This window comes from Eleutherodactylus coqui, chromosome 1 (genome assembly GCF_035609145.1).
Source record: "Eleutherodactylus coqui strain aEleCoq1 chromosome 1, aEleCoq1.hap1, whole genome shotgun sequence".
Taxonomy (NCBI): domain Eukaryota; kingdom Metazoa; phylum Chordata; class Amphibia; order Anura; family Eleutherodactylidae; genus Eleutherodactylus; species Eleutherodactylus coqui.
The window spans coordinates 480,543,237-480,566,110 of record NC_089837.1 but is presented as its reverse complement, the minus strand read 5'-3'; the positions used below and the strand labels follow the sequence as shown (position 1 = coordinate 480,566,110).

Here is a 22,874-nt window from a genome sequence, read left to right as displayed (position 1 = left end):
AATGTATTTGCACAGCCCTGTACAACATGAGCTTACACTTTACCCTTACGTACCTTCAAAAGAGGATGGTTCACCTGCGACATATACCTTACTTTGGCAGACCTTCACTTAGGAAGGTGCAGGCGGGGGGAGAGCTCTAAGAAAACCATTGTGATAAAGACGATATACTGTAGGAAAAAAGTCTTAAAACCTAATGGAAGAATTGTTTTTTTATTACTGCCCAAGGAGTTTTTCCTGAACATATTTTACAGGAATGACTGCCAATTGTTTCTCGATGGTTATTGGTCCTTTAGAACATACATAAAAACAGGCTTTTTCTTACAAAGCACATTTTATTTAATATCCGAGTGCAATTCCATTAAGAAAAGCTTATACACAAAAAAAAAACATCCAAAAATATGAACAGACAATCCCCTATACTACATAACAAACGACGTTCTGAAATCCGCATGAAGATTACGGGATGCGGTTCCTGTCCTTGATAACAGTCTGTATCTGGTTACCCACTTAGCTGGCACGGACAGTAAGTGAGGAACTACCTGAAAGGGATTCGGAGAAGGTTATGAAGCGCAGTGTAAGAGGAGACATTATGTACAAAAATCCCAAAACAGGTCATTTACTGTATTCCAAAAAGCAGCTTTCTTCAAGGTTGAATCATCTTGGCAGCTTCAGCTTTAATGAGAGCTATGAGATCCTGATTGATAAGGAACACAAAGCGGAGGCCAGATATCTATGGGAAAGAAGGGGAGATGGAAATCATGAACGGTCAATTGCTCCCCACATCACCCAAAAGAAAAGGCTGAAAGCTATACACTCCCTCGCACACATTGTTACTTCTCGCAAATTAAAAAACAATGGTAATTACACTTGCTGTGTCATCACTACTCTAATTAAATAATATGGAGCTATTACTTGGTTTAAAAAACCTGGATAGTAAAGCAATATTTATAAATTCATAATAAATACCTTTAAACTCATTAAAGCAGACATTGCTACCCTATTTTTTTTTTTTGCAGCACTGAGGACATTATACAGCAGTACTGAGCAGTATAGCTGTGAATGCAGCACTAGGGTGAGACAGCGAATTACTATGGTAGTACAGCAGCACTTTGTGCGTCTCTGCCACTCTCTCTGTAGCCCCTCCCTCTTCCTCCACTCTCCATAGACGCCTATGAGCAGAATCTGAAGCCCAAACTCTCAAGAAGCTTATTTGTCTTGTCTCTTTCCAGACAGATTTTACCAGTAAATTGAGAGTAACCAATTAGTGCAGGAGGCAGGTGAAGAGTGTACAATAAAAGTAAAACCCACAACCTGGATTAACCCTTTAAATCGGTTGCCCCACAAAAATATTGCTTCTCGTTGTATTCAGCTCATAATTATTTATCTTGTTTCCCACATATTAAAGTATAACATATATCCCCAAATGTTTCAGGACAAACATTAGAATAGCGCCACCTGCGGTCATTATGTGTGCATTTAAGGATTTGAAGGAGTGACTTATACCCATTTTCCAAAGAAACTGAGGGAAGAGTGGTTAAGTATTTTTCATGATGCCTACTATATCAATAACAACGTAGTCTAGCCAAAATCACACAAATGTACAAAACATTCCCTGCAAAGTTCGTGTTTTATTCCAAAGTGACTTTCAAGTAAAGTTTAAAAAAAATTGAACTTGCTCTACAAGTTAAGGAATTGGTTTCTTTCTATCGTTCTTGTTTCTTTTTGTTAAAGGGGTTGTCCCACGCCGAAACGGGTTTTTTTTTTTTTCAATAGCCCCCCCGTTTGGCGCGAGACAAACCCAATGCATGTGTTAAAGAAAAAAAAAAACCTTTAGCACTTACCCGAATCCCCGCGCTGCGGCGACTTCTTCCTTACCTTACTAAGATGGCCGCTGGGATCTTCACCCACGATGCACCGCGGGTCTTCTCCCATGGTGCACCGTGGGCTCTGTGCGGTCCATTGCCGATTCCAGCCTCCTGATTGGCTGGAATCGGCACACGTGACGGGGCGGAGCTACGAGGACCAGCTCTCCGGCACGAGCGGCCCCATTCACCAGGGAGAAGACCGGACTGCGCAAGCGCGTCTAATCGGGCAATTAGACGCTGAAATTAGACGGCACCATGGAGACGAGGATGCTAGCAACGGAGCAGGTAACTGAATAACCTCTGTATGGCTCATAATTAATGCACGATGTACATTACAAAGTGCATTAATATGGCCATACAGAAGTGCTGAACCCCACTTGCTTTCGCAGGACAACCGCTTTAATGACTTTTCCTAAAGGCAGGACCAATTTGCAGCCACCCTGTAGACACAAATGCTTATTTACCTCCACCACAGAGTTGTGACTTAGCTTCCACTTGTTCCCTGGCAACACAGGACGGCCATCAATATAAAGAGCTCTTCTGCCTTCATTTGCAATGAAAAAGTCACCATTGTTCTTCAGCTTTATAACCCCTTCATTGAAAAGGGCAGACAAAAGTGCAAAAATCAGTGCAAAAAGCTTAAAAGTGCATTTAAATATAAAGTTCACACATCATAAACCTCAATTCTTTACATCATCTTCCTCTTATTTGGCCCACTTATGAAGGTACACCACCGGCCCTTCTACTCTATGTAAGTGACCGTAACAGATCCCTACTTTGTCACCCGTCTACTGTTACTATGCAGCAGCTCTACCTGTATGTAAATAAAGAATTCATTAGGGAGCCTGAAAGCCCTAAGCTATAATTTGGGAACTTCTTTGTTCTAACTCTTTGGTCAGTCAGGTCATCATGAAGCATAAATATTTCAGAGACCCTAAAAGTATACCACTAGTGGGCATTCAAGCCCCCATCCTGCCTTTCAGGTCAACAGCCCATAGTTGTCTGATCAATGGTCTGCTGACATGCCTACTGCAACATGCAATCCCCATTTGTGGACGTTGAATCTGATGGCCAAACATTCAGACCCGAGTTAAAATCAAAGTTATAAATTCATTAAAGGTGCTGCCCATTCTCAGAATTAAGTTGGCCAATTGCCACAGGACTTCTGTAACCCCAGTAAATTAGTTGCTAGTCCTGGAGGAAGCGGTGTACATTGTTACAAGGCTTGTATAAAGAGTCAAACATTGACTTCCAACTACCTTCTAATAGGTGGCGCTGGAGATGTAATCTTCTATCTCGCTTATTTGCATATTACCCAGAGGAGCATGAATGAGCTTATAAGTCTCCTCCCTCACCCACTTTCTAGGTGCTCTCCTTAAGGAGAAAAGATAGTGTTCCAAGCCCTTCACTTGCATTGGTAAAAGATGACACTAAATAAAATGGTGAGCAACCATGTCATACATTTTCATGTCAAGTCAAGCAGAGCAGGAGCCCCTTTCTATGGGCTACAGGAACTGCAGCTAGTAAAGCTCCCAGCAGCAGGACTATTTGATGTCTCGGACTGTCCCTTCTACAAGCAACATGGTCACCATGTCTTCAGTGCAGAGCCACAGAGGGATGCCGAAGTACTGTGGACCACCGAAAGGTAGCAAAATTCATAAACAACAATACACCCCACCTTTACAAGGTAGGCACAGAAGCATTGTAAAAAGCACCCCGGATGACCTAGTTAATAATAGCCCCTATATTACCTTGTTTACGAGAAATCTTCCATGCTGGGCCCTCTAACGACAGGTCCACATCAATCTGGTTGTCCTTAGTGGCTCTACCCAGTGTTATCTGCGAAGGAGATAAAACAGAAGTTGTTGACATTCAGGGTAAACACACACACAACTACAAAGGCCATATTATTGAACTATTTTAGTGTATTACTTCTCGTGATCTCATGAGGTATCGCACCATTCGCCCACGTAAAACTGCCAGTGTCTGCGTATCGAAGTCCGGAGAGCTCATTCCTGCAGCGGACAAGATGATTAATAGTCATATAGACAAGTAGAACACAGACGGGGCTAATTAATGTACAGTTATTTTATTTGGATGTGACAATTTCTACATCAAGAAGGAGATCTGGTATGAAAGGACATAATACTACGAATTATCTTAGGATATAAAACAGGTGTATATAAACCTGACACAAGAAACCTTTATATTTGGAATTTTCGAAAATTCCCTTTCCAGCCGGAATACCCCCTTAAGCATGAGTTTATTGGCACAATATATCAGAAGACAAGGCTGATAAAAAAAAAAAATACATAAAATGCGGACCTGTTATACTGTCCACTAGCACCTGCCAACGGTGCAGCTCCTGCTCTAGTTGGCGGATCTCTCGCTTCTGGCGACGGTCGGCAACAGTAAGTTCTGTAAACATAAGACAAAGCAATACACATAATAGGCTGCTTCTTCCAGGGAAACACTCAAAACGATAAAACAACTGAAAACCATGCAAAAAAACATCATGTGTAGAGATGAGCGAGCATCAAAATTCTCAGGTGCTCGTTACTCAAGCTGAGCTTTTTGTAATGCTCGAGAGCTCAGTTCGAGTAATGAACCCCATTGAAGTCAATGGGAGGCTCGAGCATTTTTCAAGGTGCCCCATGCTCGGCATAGGGGGGGGGGGGGAATCTCTCTCTCTCTTAAAATTTACCCAAGCACCTCATGGTGCTCGCTCAAGTGACGAGTACTTTCGAGTATACCAATGCTCGATCGCGCATCAAGCGCGGACGAGCATGCTCGCTCATCTCTACTCAACTGTAAATATACATAGTAAATATGCAGTAACACAAGGTATATTCAGTGTCTGCAGATATCGTATCGCCTGCACAGGGCTGCCATCTTTTTAGATTTGTTCACTATTGTATTGTGGTCAAAGCAGATTTCAAAAAATTAAGGGTGGTTTCACATCTGCATCAGAACCTCTGGTCAAGGTTCCGACGCAGATCAAGCTGAAAATATCGAAAAACGACGCGCTGCGTGCAGTGTTTCTTCCGTCCAAAAGCAGATTATATTCAATGGGGCCCACATGGCGCTGTTCAGTTCCGTCCAGAGACAGAACGGTTCAGCCGTGAGGATTCCCCCCTCCTGCTCCCCAAACAGAGAAGGAAAGCGGTATCACCAGCGCAGATGTGAAACCAACCCTAATTTCACCCTGTTAGGAGTTGACTAGAGATGAGCGAGCGTACTCGGATAAGCACTACTCGCTCCAGTAATTGGCTTTATCCGAGTATCGCTGTGCTCGTCCCTGAAGATTCGGGTGCCGCTGCGGCTGACAGGTGAGTCGCAGCGGGGAGCAGGGGAGAGCGGGCGGGAGAGAGGGAGAGAAAGATCTCCCCTCCGTTCCTCCCTGCTCTCCCCCGCAGCTCCCCGCTCCGTGCCGGCACCCGAATCTTCAGGGATGAGCACAGCGATACTCGGATAAAGCAAATTACTCGAGCGAGTAGTGCTTTTCCGAGTACGCTCGCTCATCTCTAGAGTTGACCAATTTCTTTCTTGTGCATAATCCAAACTTACCATGTTCCAGGACTTCATCACGGGAATCCCTACAAAGATACAGGATAGAAATGAATGCTGCAAAACAAAACTAATATAAAATCTATCAATATGCACAAAATATTACTCTGTTGCAAAATCAATGAAGAGATTGTTCAATTAGAGAAACTGAACTCCTCTAATTCTCATTTCTGGCCAGTCAGTATCAATATTCTCTATGCTCCTGGAGGCAGTGACATTAAAAGGGGTTGTCCGGATACAGTCAGCAGCGCTCATGTAGTAAAATTACCCCTCCTCCGTTGCCAGCATCTAGCGCTACAGCGCCACTGTGGTCCTGGTGTCAGATTCGACAGCTGAAGTCATCATTCGGCTCTCCTAGCATCATGGCGCCCAAGATGTGAGCAATGATGCTGCAGCTTCTGGTTGGCTACAGTGGTCATCTGATTTCCGGTAACATCAGCTGTCACAACAGACACTGGGACCTCAGCGGGGAATGAAGTGCTGAATCCCAGCGGCAGAGGAGGCGAAAGTACTAATCAGTTTGTTATTTTAGTACAGTAAGGCTAAATTCACACGGGCGAGCTCAATATGGGGCTATGAATCACGGCCCCATATGGCGCTCATGACCATGTGAATTCCCTGCGGATGTGAGGTGCTTTTATGTCAAAACAGCCTCACATCATATCAGCCGTGGCGGAGGAGTGCAGTGTTTCTCCCATTGTTTTCAATGGGAGACATTGCATCGCATGCACCTAGTATTTGGTGTGATGCTGCCTTCGGACCCCATTGAAAACAATGGGCGCTGCAATGTTAGAGCATGCAGAAAGATAGAGCATGCTGGGATTTGCTTCCTGCATTGCTCACGTATATGACCGCATCCAAAAGAATGGGGTTCATATTTGTGCGTCTCGCAACACACAAATCTTGCGCAATTTTCTGGCCCGTGTGAGGCACTATTGAAGGAATGAGGTCTGGTAACCAGACGACTGCTTTAAAGAGCCAAAAGTATCCTATTGTTAAACAAGGTTTAGACCGAGCAGTGTGAATGCGGCCAATACTTCACAATAGTTTGTGGATATGTCCTAGAAGAAGGCCAAAAAAAAAAACAAAAAACAAATTCTACCCATCTCAAACACATATCAATATTGTCAATCCAATGTTTAAAAAAGGTATTCCAAGCACTCCAATTGATTTCAATGGGATTAGAGCCAGCACTCCCACCTCTTGAGGTGACCGCTGGCCCAGGCAATCAGCTGATGGATGGGGGTCCCGAGCGTTGGATCCCTGTCCAACTACTGAATGCCTTTCCAGAGATTAGGTCATCAGTTAAAAATGCCTGAAATACCCCTTTAGTCTTTAAAGCAACTTCTTACCTAAGTTTGGTATCATCAAGCATGTCCTCCGCATCAGAAAAGTTTAGGACTTGATCTCCTTTGGGTAATGGCTGAACTAAAATAAAGAATAAATGAGAAAAAAAAATTACAAAAGATTACTTCTGCGCCAACATTTTACTATACAAATGTAACACAGAGGTGAAGGAGATGAGCTGTACCTGTTTGGTCCTCCAGAAGATAGTACTGCTTCATAAGCTGCCAATGTACCTGGAGAGACTTGGCTGTGCGCGACATATAGAAAACCTCGGGATGTTTGCTCAGCAGATCTTGGAAGGTCTCCAGCGTCGGCTGAGAGCTCTGCAAGGACATCCCAATAGTACCAGCAATACTTTAGAAAGCAGCAGGTGTATCAATACATCCAAGTTCATAAAACTTCCTTCCTGACCCTCAGGTTTGGTTATTAAAGGGCTGTCTCATCACAGACAACCTGTTTCAGAATGAAGCCCCAGGACTGACCAGCAAGCCGCTTCCAGGCAGCTGTGGCAAGCTGCTGGCTTTACCATAGCAGGCAGCAGCTAGCAAAGAGTATGCCCTGCAGTAGCCTCTATAGGGGAAACGTATTACCTGATGCCCATTCAGATGAACAGCCGTCCCCGTAGTACAAGTATGGTTTGAGTGGGGGGGGGGGCGTGGCCAGCGACCAACATGGAGAGTCGCATGTGAGGAAAGTTCCCAGGGGAAAGTCTAGAATCCTTATAAAATCCTGGCCTTATCAGACTCCTGTTGCCCACAACACCGCTAAAGCACCTCTAGATCCTGAAGAAAGAACTGGACCACAGCTGGGAGCAATAACAGCCTCCTGACACCCACAGCAAGACCGTGGGCCGAGGCAGAAGAGAAGTGGCGCCAACGCCCTGCTCCCCTCCCGCTCTTCATTTGGCGCCAACTTGTCTGACCCACCTGCCTGCAGGCTAAACCAAGATTTACGTGCCCCGCCCTCCCTTACCCAGGCGCGACTTAGCCGGTAAGAATCCCCCTTTTAGGACCTGTGGCTTGCTAGACCACCTCGTCTGCCGAGCGGCGACCCGTGCCTGGTTACAACCCGAACGGAGTGGGACCCTCCGAACCCTCACCACTGGAGTCGTGCCGCCTCTGCAAGACCTGAGCAGGGGTTGCGGTCCGCCTGTCGCTCCGGTCGCCCCAAGACCTCCAGCCACCACTTGCCTGCGGAGCCCTGCGGCGGCCGACCCGGACCTGACCTCGAGAGCCGCGAGCCTCCGGTGCCCACCTCCACAAGGAGTACCTCCTGCAAGATCCCGACCGGAGCCGCAGTTTGCTAAGCCGCCCGTCTCCTGCTCACCTGGGAGCCGTTCCCTGCAGCCGAACATCCGATCCTCTATCGGTCGGGGGCCGTGGTCCGTCTCCTGGCCTCTGAAGCCGACGATCAGCTGTGAGAACCAGCGGGATACTGCGGACTGCCTGTCCGCCCTGCTGCTGCATAATATCCTGCTGCCGCTTGCCGGCGGAGCCGGGCACTTCGCGAAGCGCTGGTCGCGGCTTGGGAGGGGAGGAAAACAAGAAACCCTTCCTTCAAGCAGAGGAATCGGGGCCGCAACCGGTCCGGCCGCCTCATCTACAGCCCGCATCCAGGCTGATCTACTGGGGCTGGACGGACGGAGACACTCGGCGTCCTCCTGGAGCACTGGACTTGAAAAACACCCCCTCTCGGACCCGGCCCTGCGGAGCCGGCAACAAACTATGAGTAACTAGTGGGGGCAGGGGGGACAACACAGCTACCCTGCAAAGCCAGCTCATGGAACTGTAAACCTGGGCATACAGCCTACAGAAAAATCCTCCTCACCCCCCCCGGAAAGCACCCCTTGCTGCCCCCACCGCTAGATAGCGACGTCCTGGAGGGGAGACTGCCCCAAGATGTAACTCCCACGCGGGCAGCGATCCACCTGCCGGACAGGCAGTTGGTCCCACAGGAAACATTAATCTTTCCGTATACCTCAAATTGTGACGTTGGAGCGACAAGACAGAAATCTATAGCCATTAGCAGGCAGCATCACCACGCGAGGCTATTGTCGCCTTCCACCGTTGCCACCGCGACCAGTTTAAGATTTGGACAAATCCTGTATAATTGTGACCCAATCTATTGGACCCTTACCCTCTAACAATTACTGTAACCGCATAGTTACAAGGACTTTATAGTCTATAGCATCTAAATCCTGCGAGAATTGCATCAAATCTTTAGAACTGCTATCCGACATTTTTTCGCAAGTAACAGTACCTGAAGCTGCTTACATCAAGCTGCTGCAGGGGGAAAAGACGAAGAAAAACCCCTTCTCTCTATAAAGTAATATACTAATCTAACGCCATCTATCATGAGTACACGTGCCAAAAGCCATAAGAATAACGGAATTTTGCCAATCCAAAACAGACGATCTGGAAAATCAGTCGCGCCGTAACAATCTGCACATAATAGGCCTGCCGGAAAAATCAGAAGGCTTCCACCCAGAAATATTTGCCGAGACCTGGCTGAAATCCTTACTGGGCGACGACACCTTCTCCGCTCACTTCACAGTGGAAAGAGCCCACCGGGTCCCAGCAAAACCACCACAGCCGGGAGCCCCCCCGCGCCCATTCCTAGCAAGGATCTTGAATTGCAGCGACTGAGACGCCGCATTACGCCAAGCCAGACTAAAGGGCCCACTCAAATATAACACAACGATTTCCATATTCCCTGACTTTTCTGCCGAATTACAAAAACAAAGAGCCACCTTCATGGAAGTTAAGAGAAAGTTTAAAGAAAGAAATATCCCCTACTCAATGGCATACCCAGCCCGTTTGCGCATCGTGGCACAAGGAAAGGCGGTCTTTATGCAATCTCCCACTGAGGCCCTCGAGTGGCTTGATATGCACCCAAAATCACCGAGAAACATTTGATCCTGTTACAGTTATAGCGGGACTCTAAACCCAGTTATAATTTGCATTGCCAATACCCCTCTGACTTATAGATGGCGAACTGAACGGCTGCAGCACTCAAATTACAGTCAAGGCCTAGCGGTCGAATTGAACCCTTTATAGGCCACTGGGATATCCCCTCCTAATAACACCTGCTACTTCTAGATAGATTGTAGCTGAATTGTTTTTTTTATCTATTTCTCTCTTTCTATTCCGTTTTCTATTGACACCTACGCGAAAATTTAAGCAAGATGTCAAAGGTTAATTGTTTAAGATGTTTTAATCTGTTCTTTATCAATATTCTTAACAAGTCTGCGCTGACACAACCCATTTTTCAATACTCGTCAGTATTTTCCCCTCTCCTATATTCAATAGATAAGTATGGTTGGAGTCTGCCAGAGCGACGGTCCCTCGTATGGAGCAGTTCTGGCTTATGGAGGGGTAAACAGGGCATATGAACAAGGGGTTGTCTTCATGAGAATGTATCTTTAACCCTTTGAGGACCAAGTGTAATAATCATTATGGTCCTTAAGGGGTTAAACAATAAACAAAAGCCATAAGAGTCCCTAATTCTCTCGGGACTGGGAACAGTGAAGGATAGTGAGGGCTATAAACTGGAAATGCACTGCTGACTAAGCCTGTGTGATCCAAAGGGTTCTAGATTATTATTGGGTACTTCATAGAGTTCAGAGCTCTCGAGGAGGTCAGTCCTGCTACGAGGAGGCATCCATGAGCTTTGTCAATAAAAAAGATAGAAAGTGCCTGGCAAAACCTTACTTACCGAGCTGATTGTACTCAGCAGCTGCTCTTCTGCTTTACTGAACAGCACCCTGCTTTGGATGGCAGCGATGGCCTCTGGGTGTAGCTGGCGAATGGCTTGGCATGCTAGCCTGTAGAAAAGCATACATGCGTTGACTCATTTTGCCCATCCTGAATAATTTAAAGGGGTTTTCCAGGGAAATACTATTAATGACGCATCATCAGGATAGGTCATACAATAGTTGATTGGCTTGAGTCCGTTGCTGGGGACCCCGACTGATCAGCTGAGCGGCTCTCATTGAAATCAACGCGACCTATGCCTGCAGTTACTAGCGCATTCGCCTGCACAGCTGATTGGTCGAGGTCCGAGCAATAGGTCATCAATAGGATTTCCCTGGAAAACCCCTTTTATTTTGAGTTTAGATTGTGAGCCTCACTGGGGGGCAGATAGTGATGTGACTGATCCCAGCCTCTGCGCTATAACCAAGTACAATAAATTCATGTTGCATTGTATTTTCTACTCACTTGGAGATGACGGGGTCGTACAGAAGGGCGTACCAACGCTCTTGGATTTCGTTCAGAGTGAAGCGGCAGCTGAACTTCACTCCGAGGTGTACAGCCTGCAGGTCGTTGGTCTGAGGATCAGTGATAGACGTGTATTAGAGCGCGGTGGTGATAATCGCACGGTGCAAGCCCTACATCCTACTAGACATACCTGTAGCACGGTGTTGATGAGAAGCAAGTCGTCGGCCGGTTTCCATCTCCCCAAATCCTTGGTGACCTGCAGCGGCTGCTTACTCTTCTTTATCCTTTTGGTGATGCTGGGGCTCGGAGCCGGGGACGGTGGGGCGGGTGTGGGCACCGTTTTGCAGACTTGCTGTAATAAAAGATACATCGCTGTGTTACAGTCTCATCAGTGAAAGGTTATCGCACATTTAAATAAGACAAATAAATGAGGACAACTGGGGGGGGGGAGAGATCGAGATATATTATCACATGGCCAACCGCAAATATGAATGTGCATATAAGGGCATATTTGTAATCCTTTTTACACCAATTTCTGACTTAAAAAGGGAAAAAAAACAACAGACGTTTCTTCCTTTAGTGCCTTTTTTAAAAAATGGGCTGGGCATTTCAGGAGGGGGCGTGGCTTTCCCAAACCAACAATACCAAATTATACCAGAAATGTACGCCAGTTCGGACCCGCCATTAGCCACTTCATGTATTCAGAACACTGTGCACCAGGGAAAATTGTACTAAGCAAATGTCAGAAGTGCCAGGGTTTGTAAATTTTCCGAAAGCGTTCCCCCCCCCTTTTTTTTTTTACTTAAAGCAACCCTCTGGTTTCAGGACAAAATCCTGAATTGGGTCCCTGTATCGGAGGGGCCAGAGTTGATATTACCGGCACCGGTTTTGGTCACAGCTTGCAGCTGTCTAAGATGGCCAATGCTATTTTCTATCTAGCCAATTGTGCAATACTCTCTCTGATTGGCCAGTACTGATCATGTGAGCAGCACTGGCCAATCAGGTATAGTGCATTGGTAGTCCAACACCATTAATGTTCTATGGCGATTAGGTAGTCTGAAGACTATCTGCCATCTGGTTGGCCAAAAACGGGACCCAAAACTATCAGATCCAACAAATGGTAGAGAAGAACAAGTGCAGGTAATCTAACCCCTCGCCATATGAATACAGCCTAAGGGTCTGATAAAGTCTTACCTCCAACACTGTCCGGCCTGCTGCTACATCCAGGCTGTGAGGGGTAGCCGGTAGAGATGAGCGAGTATACTCGCTAAGGCACATTACTTGAGCGAGTAGTGCCTTAGCAGAGTATCTCCCCGCTCATCTCTAAAGATTCGGGGGGCCGTGGAGGAACGGAGGGGAGATCTCTCTCTCCCTCTCCCCCACTCCAACTCAAATGTCACCGGCGCCGGCCCCCGAATCTTTAGAGACGAGCGGGGAGATACTCGGCTAAGGCACTACTCGCTCAAGTAATGTGCCTTAGTGAGTATACACGCTCATCTCTAGTAGCTGGGCTTATGGAAACGGCGTAGAAGTTATGGACACAACGTAGCACAGGGTGCTTGGCTGTTTGGCAGTAGTGCCCAGCTGGAAGGGATAAAAGGCCTCTCATAATAGAGATGGGAGGTTGTACAAACGGTGGCATATGTGAATATACCATCATTGGCCAGGGAAAATACCCGTATAGCCCCTGACACACTGAGTCAGCGGAATCCTACTATACACAGGGCTAAAACCACCAACCCCTCTTAGGGCAGACATGGGTGGAAGTCCTCCACAAAGACAGATGTCACCGGAGGCGATGACCCATCACTCACTTACCTTCTTCTTCTCGCTGGACGACGGTTCACTGCCAGATAATCTCCCCGACTCTCCTCCGCTGGGGCCCCGGGCACGACTGGAGGATTTAGCAAGACTGCTCTCCACCAACTCATCGTCAAACTTCTTCCTCTTAATAAACCTGAAAGTTCAAGAAACAGAAGACGTTGTACAAGTGTGGCGGAGAGTCCGCGGTCGTACGAGGGGGGCACCTCTTAGGGGTTTATCATAGTCGGACAGGGTAATGCCCCCTTTACACCACCTTCATTTGGGGTCATTGGAAAAAACATCCATCATCCACTGAGCGCCCCCCGAAGTCAGCACTCCGCCAGGTCGACCGACAATAAGAGTATCAATACTACATGTAGGGGCACCGAGACCCCCAAGGCACAAACCCATCTTAGAAACCGCCCAGTAACCGCGCCATCGCGTAATGCCAGTCACCAATATACCCTACAGCTCTTATAGGGAAACCAACAATGTCAGACTCTTCCCCCGCAGCTGTGATGAAGGCGCTGTTATGGAGGAGGAGGGCACTGACTGGTAGGGCCAGCTGACAAGTGTTTTACCGCTGTGTGAGCTGGCGTTTCGCTACGCATGGCCCAGATTTCGGACTGCACAAGGCAGCGTAGCTCACACATGTTGTGATGCAGTCTGCCTAGTTTTTTCCCCTTTTTCTTTCTCTTAACGATGTTGCGTATAAACGCTGCACATATATAAAGTCACTGCGTATATACAGCGTTTATTACACGCCCATAGAGAACAATAGGGCTCTATCACAAGTAATACGCGGCAAAATAGAGCATGCTGCATTCTTTGTATGTGCGCATTACACAAGATGCGATTAAGTTACACTCCTGTGAGCCCCGCCTAACAGGTACAGATGAGGGCACAGCAATCGGGGGGGTGGGACCGACACACGGTAACAATCTAGCCGTCCCCGGCCCAGGTGGGGCGTGGGGGGGGGGTGACAATCTAGCCATCCCCGGTCCGGGGGAGGGAGGTGGGGGGGGGAAGGGGAGGGAGAGGGGTGACAATCTAGCCGTCCCCAGTCCAGGTGGGGGGGACGGAGTGACAATCTAGCCGTCCCCAGTCCAGGTGAGGGGAGGGGGGGGGGGGGGGGGGGGGGGGGGGTGACAATCTAGCCGTCCCCGGCCCAGGTGAAAGGGGGGGGCGGACATTTTGGCCGTCCCCAGTTCAGGCGAGGGGGGGGGGGGGAAATGACAATCTAGCCATCCCCGATCCAAATGCAGAGGACATATTACAAAATGTAAGGTATGTTCATGCGGTGGAATACACCATGGAATTTTCCACATGCAGTCCACCTGTAAATGCTGCGCCTTTTACTTCTTGACGCGTAAACGGCAGAGTTCCGCCCCTGGGTAAGAAGTCTGGTGGAAGTCAGGTGACTATTTAGCCAATCAGGATCCCCAGCGTTACCATCGGTCCTCCTGCACCCTGAGTGCCGCAATGCCACAAGTGTGGGGCGCTGACGTAGTAGCCTCTGATTGGCTGAAGTGGAGACCACCGGGTGCCCGGTGAAGGAAGTGCCGAGAGCGCAAAGACTTCGGAGGTGAGAGGGGGCGCAGGATCTGCTGCGGAGGCGGATTTTACTGTTTTGCATACGGAAATCCTATAGCATTCCCGCTAGATGTAAACATCCCCTCGGGGCGGCGTCACATGACCACGGAGGAGCGCACAATACGCGGAGAACAGAACGCACCGATTTCAAACACAACTCTGTTTTCGCCCGCAAAGGCCCCGTAGAAGTCCGCGGTAAGTGCAAACTTCACCTACCATACATGCGCTAACAGGACTGCGCAAAACCACGGGGGAAAGAACGCAGCTGGACCTCATTGGGTTAAACAGCGTGTTACACCGCAGCGCACAGGACTAGGAACCGATGTGCGCTAAAATGTAACTCACCCAACCTCGCGCACTATGCAAATACGCCGTGCCGGGGGAAGTGTTTCTCCGCATACGGTCGCATGAAGCCGCCATTAGTGTAGGCACGGAAAAAATGCAAAAAAAGATACACTTACAAAAAAATATATACATAAAAAATAAAAATGGCGCACGGTTTTCATGCGCATCCATCAAACATACATTAGATGGCGGTGCGACAGCCCCAGCACTTGTGTACGACAGAAGAGACTGCTGCTATCAGCACTCAGCTGCTGTGGAACTACAAGTCCCATCCATATCAGCCCCGCAGGTGTAAACAAGCGTCACCTGGACGAGCTCCTCCTCTTGGGGATGAGGCCGGAACCTTGAGAGAGGCTCCTCTTGTGCCCGGCGGAAGAGTCCTCGTCCTCAGAGCGACTGGCGGACGCGAGCAGGGAGTCCATCCCTTCCGGTGCCCGTTGTACCAGCTAATCCACCATCGTTCTGTCCGCGCCCGGCCTGCGGCAGAACCCGCCCTCTCAGGTCCCTGACGTCATTTCCGGTGCGCCGGAAGTGACTCCGGAGAGCGCTAGGCCGGAGCCGCCATGTTATTGGTGGGATTAATGCTATCAGTATGCGGTTTATGCTAGACTGCACACTGATGCTCAGCCAACGTCTTCTGCATTGCTTGAAAGGAAACCTGTCATCATTTGTAGTCCTATTAGGGACCTTTCGCAGAGGATGGCATTGTCCGCAGGACGCGGCGCAGATGTGGATTTTGTCGCACTTTTTGCAGAATTTCTTGCATTTTAATTGCGGAATTACATTTCCTCTATGTTAGAAATCCGCACCAACAATTCCGCAAGACGTCCGTAATGCCGCAGCGGAAAGCTTTTCAACTGCAAAATTGAATCTTGCGGTTTTGAAGTAAAGACGCGCGGATTTTACCAGATGCAGAATTCAAGTATCATAAGAATAATATTGTGACGCGGACTAATTACGTCCCGTGCGAACGGCCCCTTAAACCCTCTATGCCGCTTAATAGGTGATAAAATGCGCATTTTCATAGGTAGTTTGCCCCATCCCGTGCACATCATGGTTGCCACGAGCAACGTGTTTGGCGCATGCACACTTGACTCGAAGCTGCTGAGATCAGGGCACAGATAAAGTGAGCATTAGCAGATTACATTGCTCACGGCGCATGTGCAAACTGTAGCCCGCGGCGATGGCGTGAGAAGTGTAATGGAGGGCAGCGCTACCGTTGATTTTGGTGCGAGTGAAGCCTGTTTATTACACTTCCAGCTCTGACCACTGATGTGAACGTCTGGCTCCGCTGACTGACAGCCAGGCGGAGGATTAGATGATTGGAGGGATCTTTCTTGACCGATTGCCCACCCCCCCCCCCCAATTAACTATAGGTGACTTATCCTTATGATAGGTCATCAGTAGTAAATGTCTGGAATAATACACCTTTAAGCCTGGGTTCCCACACAGCGGAATCCCGGTGGAATTCTCGCAGTTTGGCCGCAGCGAAATTTCCGCCGGAAGAAGCGCTGCTTCAAAATCCGCGGCACTTAGCCGCGGGTTTTGAAGCAGTCCGGCCGCTCGCTCTTCTGCTGCGGCCAGCGCTCCCATAGAGGAGAGCGCGGCCGCAGCGGAGGAAGAAAAAGAATGAGCATGCTGCGGCCGGCTAATCTGTGCTGCAGTGCCGGCTTTGCTGTCCCGTGTGGACGAGATTTCTGAGAAATCTCATCCACATGGCTAGCTAATCCCTGAAGGAGAGGGGGAGACATGAGGGGAACCTACATGCACGTCACATACACACAGCTTTGCTACATGCACGTCACACACACACAGCTTTGCTACATGCAAATCACACACACAGCTTTGCTACATGCAAATCACACACACAGCTTTGCTACATGCAAATCACACACACAGCTTTGCTACATGCAAATCACACACACAGCTTTGCTACATGCAAATCACACACACAGCTCTGCTACATGCAAATCACACACACAGCTCTGCTACATGCAAATCACACACACAGCATTGCTACATGCAAATCACACACACAGCTTTGCTACATGCAAATCACACACACAGCTTTGCTACATGCAAATCACACACACAGCTTTGCTACATGCAAATCACACACACAGCTTTGCTACATGCAAATCACACACACAGCTTTGCTACATGCAAATCACACACACAGCTTTGCTACATGCAAATCACACACACAGCTTTGCTACATGCAAATCACACACACAGCTTTGCTACATGCAAATCACACACACAGCTTTGCTACATGCAAATCACACACACAGCTTTGCTACATGCAAATCACACACACAGCTTTGCTACATGCAAGTCACACACACAGCTCTGCTACATGCAAGTCACACACACACAGCTCTGCTACATGCACGTCACACACACACAGCTCTGCTACATGCACGTCACACACACACAGCTCTGCTACATGCACGTCACACACACACAGCTCTGCTACATGCACGTCACACACACACAGCTCTGCTACATGCACGTCACACACACACAGCTCTGCTACATGCACGTCACACACACACAGCTCTGCTACATGCACGTCACACACACACAGCTCTGCTACATGCACGTCACACACACACAGCTCTGCTACATGCACGTCACACACACACAGCTCTGCTACATGCACGTCACACACACACAGCTCTGCTACATGCACGTCACACACATACAGTTCTGCTACATGCATGTCACACACATACAGCTCTATGTGAAAAACAGAAAATTAACCAGCGCTCCGGTGCTTTGGAAAATGGCAGATGATGCAAGGTAGTGCAAACGAGGTGTATATGATGTGGATGTTTACTTACTTCGCAGGGGTGCTAGTGGTTAAGCACCCCTGAATCCAAGGTAGCAGGCAGAATTCAGAAGGTATTTATAGTAATTCCTTTTTATTGCGACGCGTTTCGGCCGTTATATCGGCCTTTCTCAAGCATAAAAACATCTACAACATGCCTGCATTATATAGTGTAGGTAACTAACAAACAGTTTCATGGCCTGCAAACATGATGGTGCAATAGGTTAAACAGAAAACATGGACTGGAATATACATCAAGGGGTTAATGTCAATAATCACTTATTCGATATATATATAAATTCAGAAATTCACCTATCTATATACTCCTCATGAACGTGTGGATTAGATGATATAGAATATCCAAAGAGTTCCTATATATACTATTATTGTCTTAAACCGATGCCAGGTCTTATTGTTAGCCTGTGGCATAATTAGCAGGGTTTTGACTGAGGTGGGTGTGGTTATCACATGATCATAATGGTGTCCTGGCAGTTTAAAGTTTAAAGAGAGAGAAAAAAAAAAAAAAGGACAGATCTTAATGGGAGTTTAATAACATTGATGACATTCCTAAACCTGTTGCTTGCTACCGCTAGGCTAACAGGGTTTGACTGAGGTGGGTGTGGTTATCACATGATCATAATGTCATAATGGTGTCCTGGCAGTTTGAAAAGAGAAAGAGAAGAAAAAAAAAAAGGCACAAAACAGATCTTAATAGGAGTTCAATAACATTAACGACATTCCTAAACCTGTTGCTTGCTACCGTTAGGCTAACATACACGCGGGCTTCTAATGCGGTTCGTGCTCAATCCCGCAGCGTTGTTGTTGCCTTGGTGACTCTGGGGTGGCCGGCGCGCGCACTTCTAATGACGCTCGCGGTAGGGACTTTGCGTGCTGCCCGCGGCATTCGGGTCGCTATGGAGACTCTGGAATGACTGGTGCGCGCACTTCCAGTGACGTGTGCGATGGAGTAATAGCCCTCCGGACCGCAGCATTCACGTTGTCATGGTGACTTATGGGGCGGGGTCTTAAGGAAGTGACGCTGAACGCGTCAAAGTCCCTCAGTGGTCCATCCCGCGGCGTTCATATTAGTTCATAGCACAAAGTCTTAGAGGGGTGTCGTTAGACACATGGAAGTCCCTCATAGATCTACAGGTAAGAATCTCATGGAACATGGACTATGTTCCGAGTATCTTTTCCCTGTGTAACGCACCCGTAGGTGCTATCTGAGTATGATGGCATTACTAAAAATAGCCATAGAATATTAGTAAGTGCAGCCCAACAATATTGGCTGCACGATACCATATGGCTACAAACGAGGGGCATTATGAATAGAAAATTGGATCTATACATTTTTTGGCTGAAGTGCATTATAGATGCAGAGAAGGAACATACTAAGATTAACTTTACACTAAGAGTGAATAGTAAATATACTGCAGGACCATTTCTGTGCAGTATTTAACAAGTACCGTATATGACGGCAACAGGTAAAAATGAAGGTTTAGACTTGGGAACCCACAACACCTCTGTATATACTGAATAGAATTGTGAGATATATATAGAAACTACGTACATGGAAGATGCTTGTATTCATATATATTGTGATGATCCTAAGTTTATAATCTGATGGTAGAGTGTCTGTTATTTAAAACTGATATGCAATTTAAAAACTACATGTATATGTGGTGTGCCTCTAATCTGGATGACCAATATTTTGAGTGTCTCACATTTTTGTTTCTATTACACAACTAAACATATAAAAATGAATATAATTATAATTTCTTATTAAAATTTCTCTAAAACCTCATTTAAGCCATTCGGTATGAGGGTATTGAAATAAAATATATAAAACATTTCCTTCGTTTTTAACTTAGTGAATTCTCCTATATTAATTTTTTCTACCGGAGTGATTCTCATCAGATTTGGATCTGAATTGTGTTCAAGGTAAAAGTGTCGCGATAGACTGTGTTTTAAAAAAATCCTTTTAATGTTGTGCCTGTGATGGTTGATGCGGTTGTGTAGTGAGTTGATGGTGCGACCTATATACCGTAGCCCGCAAGGGCATTCTATCATGTATATTAACCCCTTCCCGCTCCTGGACGTACCTGGTACGTCATGGCAGCCTGGTACTTCCCGCAACATGACGTACCTGGTACGTCCTGGAGATAGCGCGGGATCACATAAGATCCCGCGCTATCCCGCAGCGGGAGCCGGCTGTCAGTCACAGCCGGCGTCCCGCTCCAACAGCGGGGGGGCATCGGAGATGCGCCCGCCGCTGTTAACCCCTTCCCTGCCGCGATCTAAGTAGATCGCGGCAGGGAAAGAGTTCACAGAGGGATCGCGATCCCTGTGTGTCTCCGGCCGGAACTCGCGATGTTATCGCGAGAGCCCGGCCTGTCACCATGGCAACAGGACGCCAGACACCGGCGTCCTGTATTGCCTGTGCCTATAATCGCTGTACAAGCGATAAGGCATGGCAGAGCAGTAGCTTTGCCATGCCTTATGACAGCGATCATAGGCATAGTGCTGCAAGTCCCTCAGAGGGACTCAAATAGTGTAAAAAAAAGAAAAGAAAAGTGTAAAAAAAAGAAAAATGTAAAAAAAAAATGTAAAAAACCCCTTTTTTTATGCTTTTTCTAATATTAGCATAAAAAAAGGGAAAAAAAAACTAAAACCCCACATATTTGGTATTGACGCGTCCGTAACGACGTGTACAAAAAGTTGAACACGCTTTCTATTTTGTACGACAAAAAGCGTAAAAAAAAACGCTAAAAAACAGAGGCAAAATGCTAATTTTTAGCATTTTGCCTCACAAAAAATGCAATAAAAGTGATCAAAAAAGCCGTACATTTCCCAAAATGGTACCAATAAAAACTACAGCTCGTCTCGCAAAAAATAAGCCCTCATAGAGCTCCGTACATAGAAAAATAAAAAAGTTACATGACTTTGAATGCAGCTATAGAGAAAAAAAAAAGATTTCCAAAAAAAGGGGGTTTTATTGCAAAAAAGTGTAAAAACCTAAAAAAAATATAACAATTTTGGTATCGTTGTTACCGTACCGACCCGCAGAAAAAATTTAGTGTGTCATTTATGCTGCATGATTAACGCTGTAAAAAAAAAAAAAAAAAATCTATGGCAGAATTGATGCGTTTTCTCTCCCTGTTATCATTAAAAAAAAAAAAAAAAAATTTACGATATTGTCTATATACCCAAAAGTGGCACCGATAAAAACTACAGATCGCCACGCAAAAAACAAGCCCTTATACGGCCGCGTCGACGGAAAAATAAAAAAGTTATGGCTTTTGAAAAATGGAGATGGAAAAATACCAAAAAATCGCTTGGTCCTCAACGCCAAAATAGGCCATGTCATTAAGGGGTTAAATAAACTGTACTGCAATTTAGATGTTGTCTGATGGAATAATGATTATCCAACTGTCTTTCGATGCTTTTTCTCTTATGACATATATTTGGGCAGCATTTACAGTTTGTTTTTCCACATTTATATGAACCTAATACTGGAGAGATTGCAGATATTTTATTTTTTGAAATTTGATGTCCGGGGGCGCGAAGGCGCTAAGATGTTACCCAATGTTTTCCCTCTCCTATATATAATATTAGGACGGGAAGACGATATGTCTGTAAGATGGGGGTCGTATTCCAGGATTTTCCACCTATTTAGAATGATTTTTTGGAGATTGTGTTGTTTAGAGTTGAATCTCGTGATAAAGCACAGTCCAAATTTATCTTGATCTTTTATATGTTTTTTCGTTTTATCTATATTGTCTACATGTCTATCCTCCTCCAATGCTCTTGTATATGATGTTTTTATGAGGCTTTCAGGGTATTTTTTGTCACGAAAACGATTATATAAGGTGTTTGCTTGTTCTTTGTACTTTTCTACAGTAGAACAATTTCGTCTTAGACGTTTGAATTGCCCATAGGGCACGTTCAATTTCCATTTTTTCAAATGGGCACTCCTGAAGTCTAATAGACTGTTCACATCCACTTTTTTAAAGTGGGTTTTTGTGCATACATTATTATTTTCAATGTATATATCTAAGTCGAGAAAGGTTATATTTATTGGATCAATTGTGCTGGTGAATTTTAGACCCCAGGTGTTGTTATTCATGTTGGAAATAAACTGTTGGACCTCTTCACACACACACAGCTCCTCCACGTGCGTGTGTATCACACGCACACAGAGCTCTGCAACATGCGCGCGTCTCTCACACAGAGCTCTGCTACACACACACACACACACACACACAGCTTCATGCTCATCACACACACAGCTCTGTTACTTGTGCACATCACACACACAGGTCTTGTATATGTGCACGTCACATACAGCTCTGTTACATGCACACATCACACACAGCTTTGCTACATACCTTTGGGATCACAAACAACACAGGAAGGTCCTGCACACACTGATCATCCCCTGGTCAAATGACCCCGGACTGCTCCCACACAGCCGACTGATCACATAACGATGACATCATCACAGGTCCTGTAAACACACGGCTGCTGTCCGCCTCTGCAGGTCTTCAATAAAGTGAAGAACCTGTAATGACGTTACCGTCCTGTGATCCAGGGCAGAGGCCAGAGCCCAGGTGACTGATCACGTCAGTGACATCATCACAGGTCCTGTAAGCACACAGCTGCTGTCTGGCTTGCATATTAACATCTTCATCAACACTGCTGCCCTATTCACAATTCCAGCAACCTGATTGGTGATTTGGGCAGAAGTACCGATGAAGATGTTAATATGCGTCTGGCTCTGCATGTTTTATGCTTGAGGACCTTTAATGACGTCACCATCTTGTGATCAGGGAGCGGAGCATGTAACTCACTCACCCATGGGCAAGTGGTCGTTAGTACTTTGATAAGGTTCAATGTTATTGGTCAACATGCACCGCCAGCTATGTATGTGTACATTCGTGAGGTGTCATTTATTGGAGTCTCCACACAGGTGTCCAGCTGTCTCACAACCAGCTGACAGACTGAGTACTGCTGTATCCATAGCAACTGAGGCCGCAGGGGGTTTGTAGAGAATCACAGGGCTGACGGACCTGTGATGACGTCACCATCGTGTATTCAGGGGCGGAACATGTAACTCACTCTATCCGGATGAATAAGCTGTGATGCTGTCACTGTCATGTGATCAGGGGCGGGGCATGTAACTAGTATTTCAATTGGGCTTGCACTTTGTCAGTTAAACCCTAATGAAGTGACAGGTAATTGTAAGGACCCCCAACAATGAAAACTGATAAACATAGAGGTCAAAGCTGAACGGCTTATGCTGTCAGC

At 46.6% G+C, this 22,874-nt stretch overlaps 1 protein-coding gene across 1 annotated transcript; it reads right to left on the bottom strand.

Annotated features, from left to right (window-relative positions):
* Positions 1–312: 312 nt before the first annotated feature.
* MCRS1 (microspherule protein 1) lies at positions 313–15,247 on the bottom strand. Its single transcript, XM_066585536.1, has 13 exons — positions 15,044–15,247; positions 12,815–12,953; positions 11,187–11,348; positions 10,997–11,106; positions 10,494–10,602; positions 6,964–7,102; positions 6,785–6,860; positions 5,433–5,461; positions 4,191–4,283; positions 3,798–3,880; positions 3,617–3,704; positions 2,330–2,457; positions 313–730 (listed from the first exon to the last, which is right to left on the bottom strand). Exons 1-13 carry the CDS (start codon positions 15,157–15,159, stop codon positions 644–646), a joined length of 1,359 nt encoding a protein of 452 aa, XP_066441633.1. The 5' UTR covers positions 15,160–15,247; the 3' UTR covers positions 313–643.
* Positions 15,248–22,874: the final 7,627 nt, after the last annotated feature.

What these genes read in the sequence shown, in the direction of transcription:
- MCRS1 (XM_066585536.1), bottom strand. Translation starts at nt 15,159, where the DNA reads ATGGACTCCCTGCTCGCGTCCGCCAGTCGCTCTGAGGACGAGGACTCT. An exon ending in GAAGATTTCTCGTAAACAAG is followed by an intron (nt 2,458 to 3,616) that starts GTAATATAGGGG and finishes TTTTCAATGAAG; the next exon opens with GGGTTATAAAGCTGAAGAAC. An exon ending in GTCACAACTCTGTGGTGGAG is followed by an intron (nt 731 to 2,329) that starts GTAAATAAGCAT and finishes TCTTTCCCATAG; the next exon opens with ATATCTGGCCTCCGCTTTGT.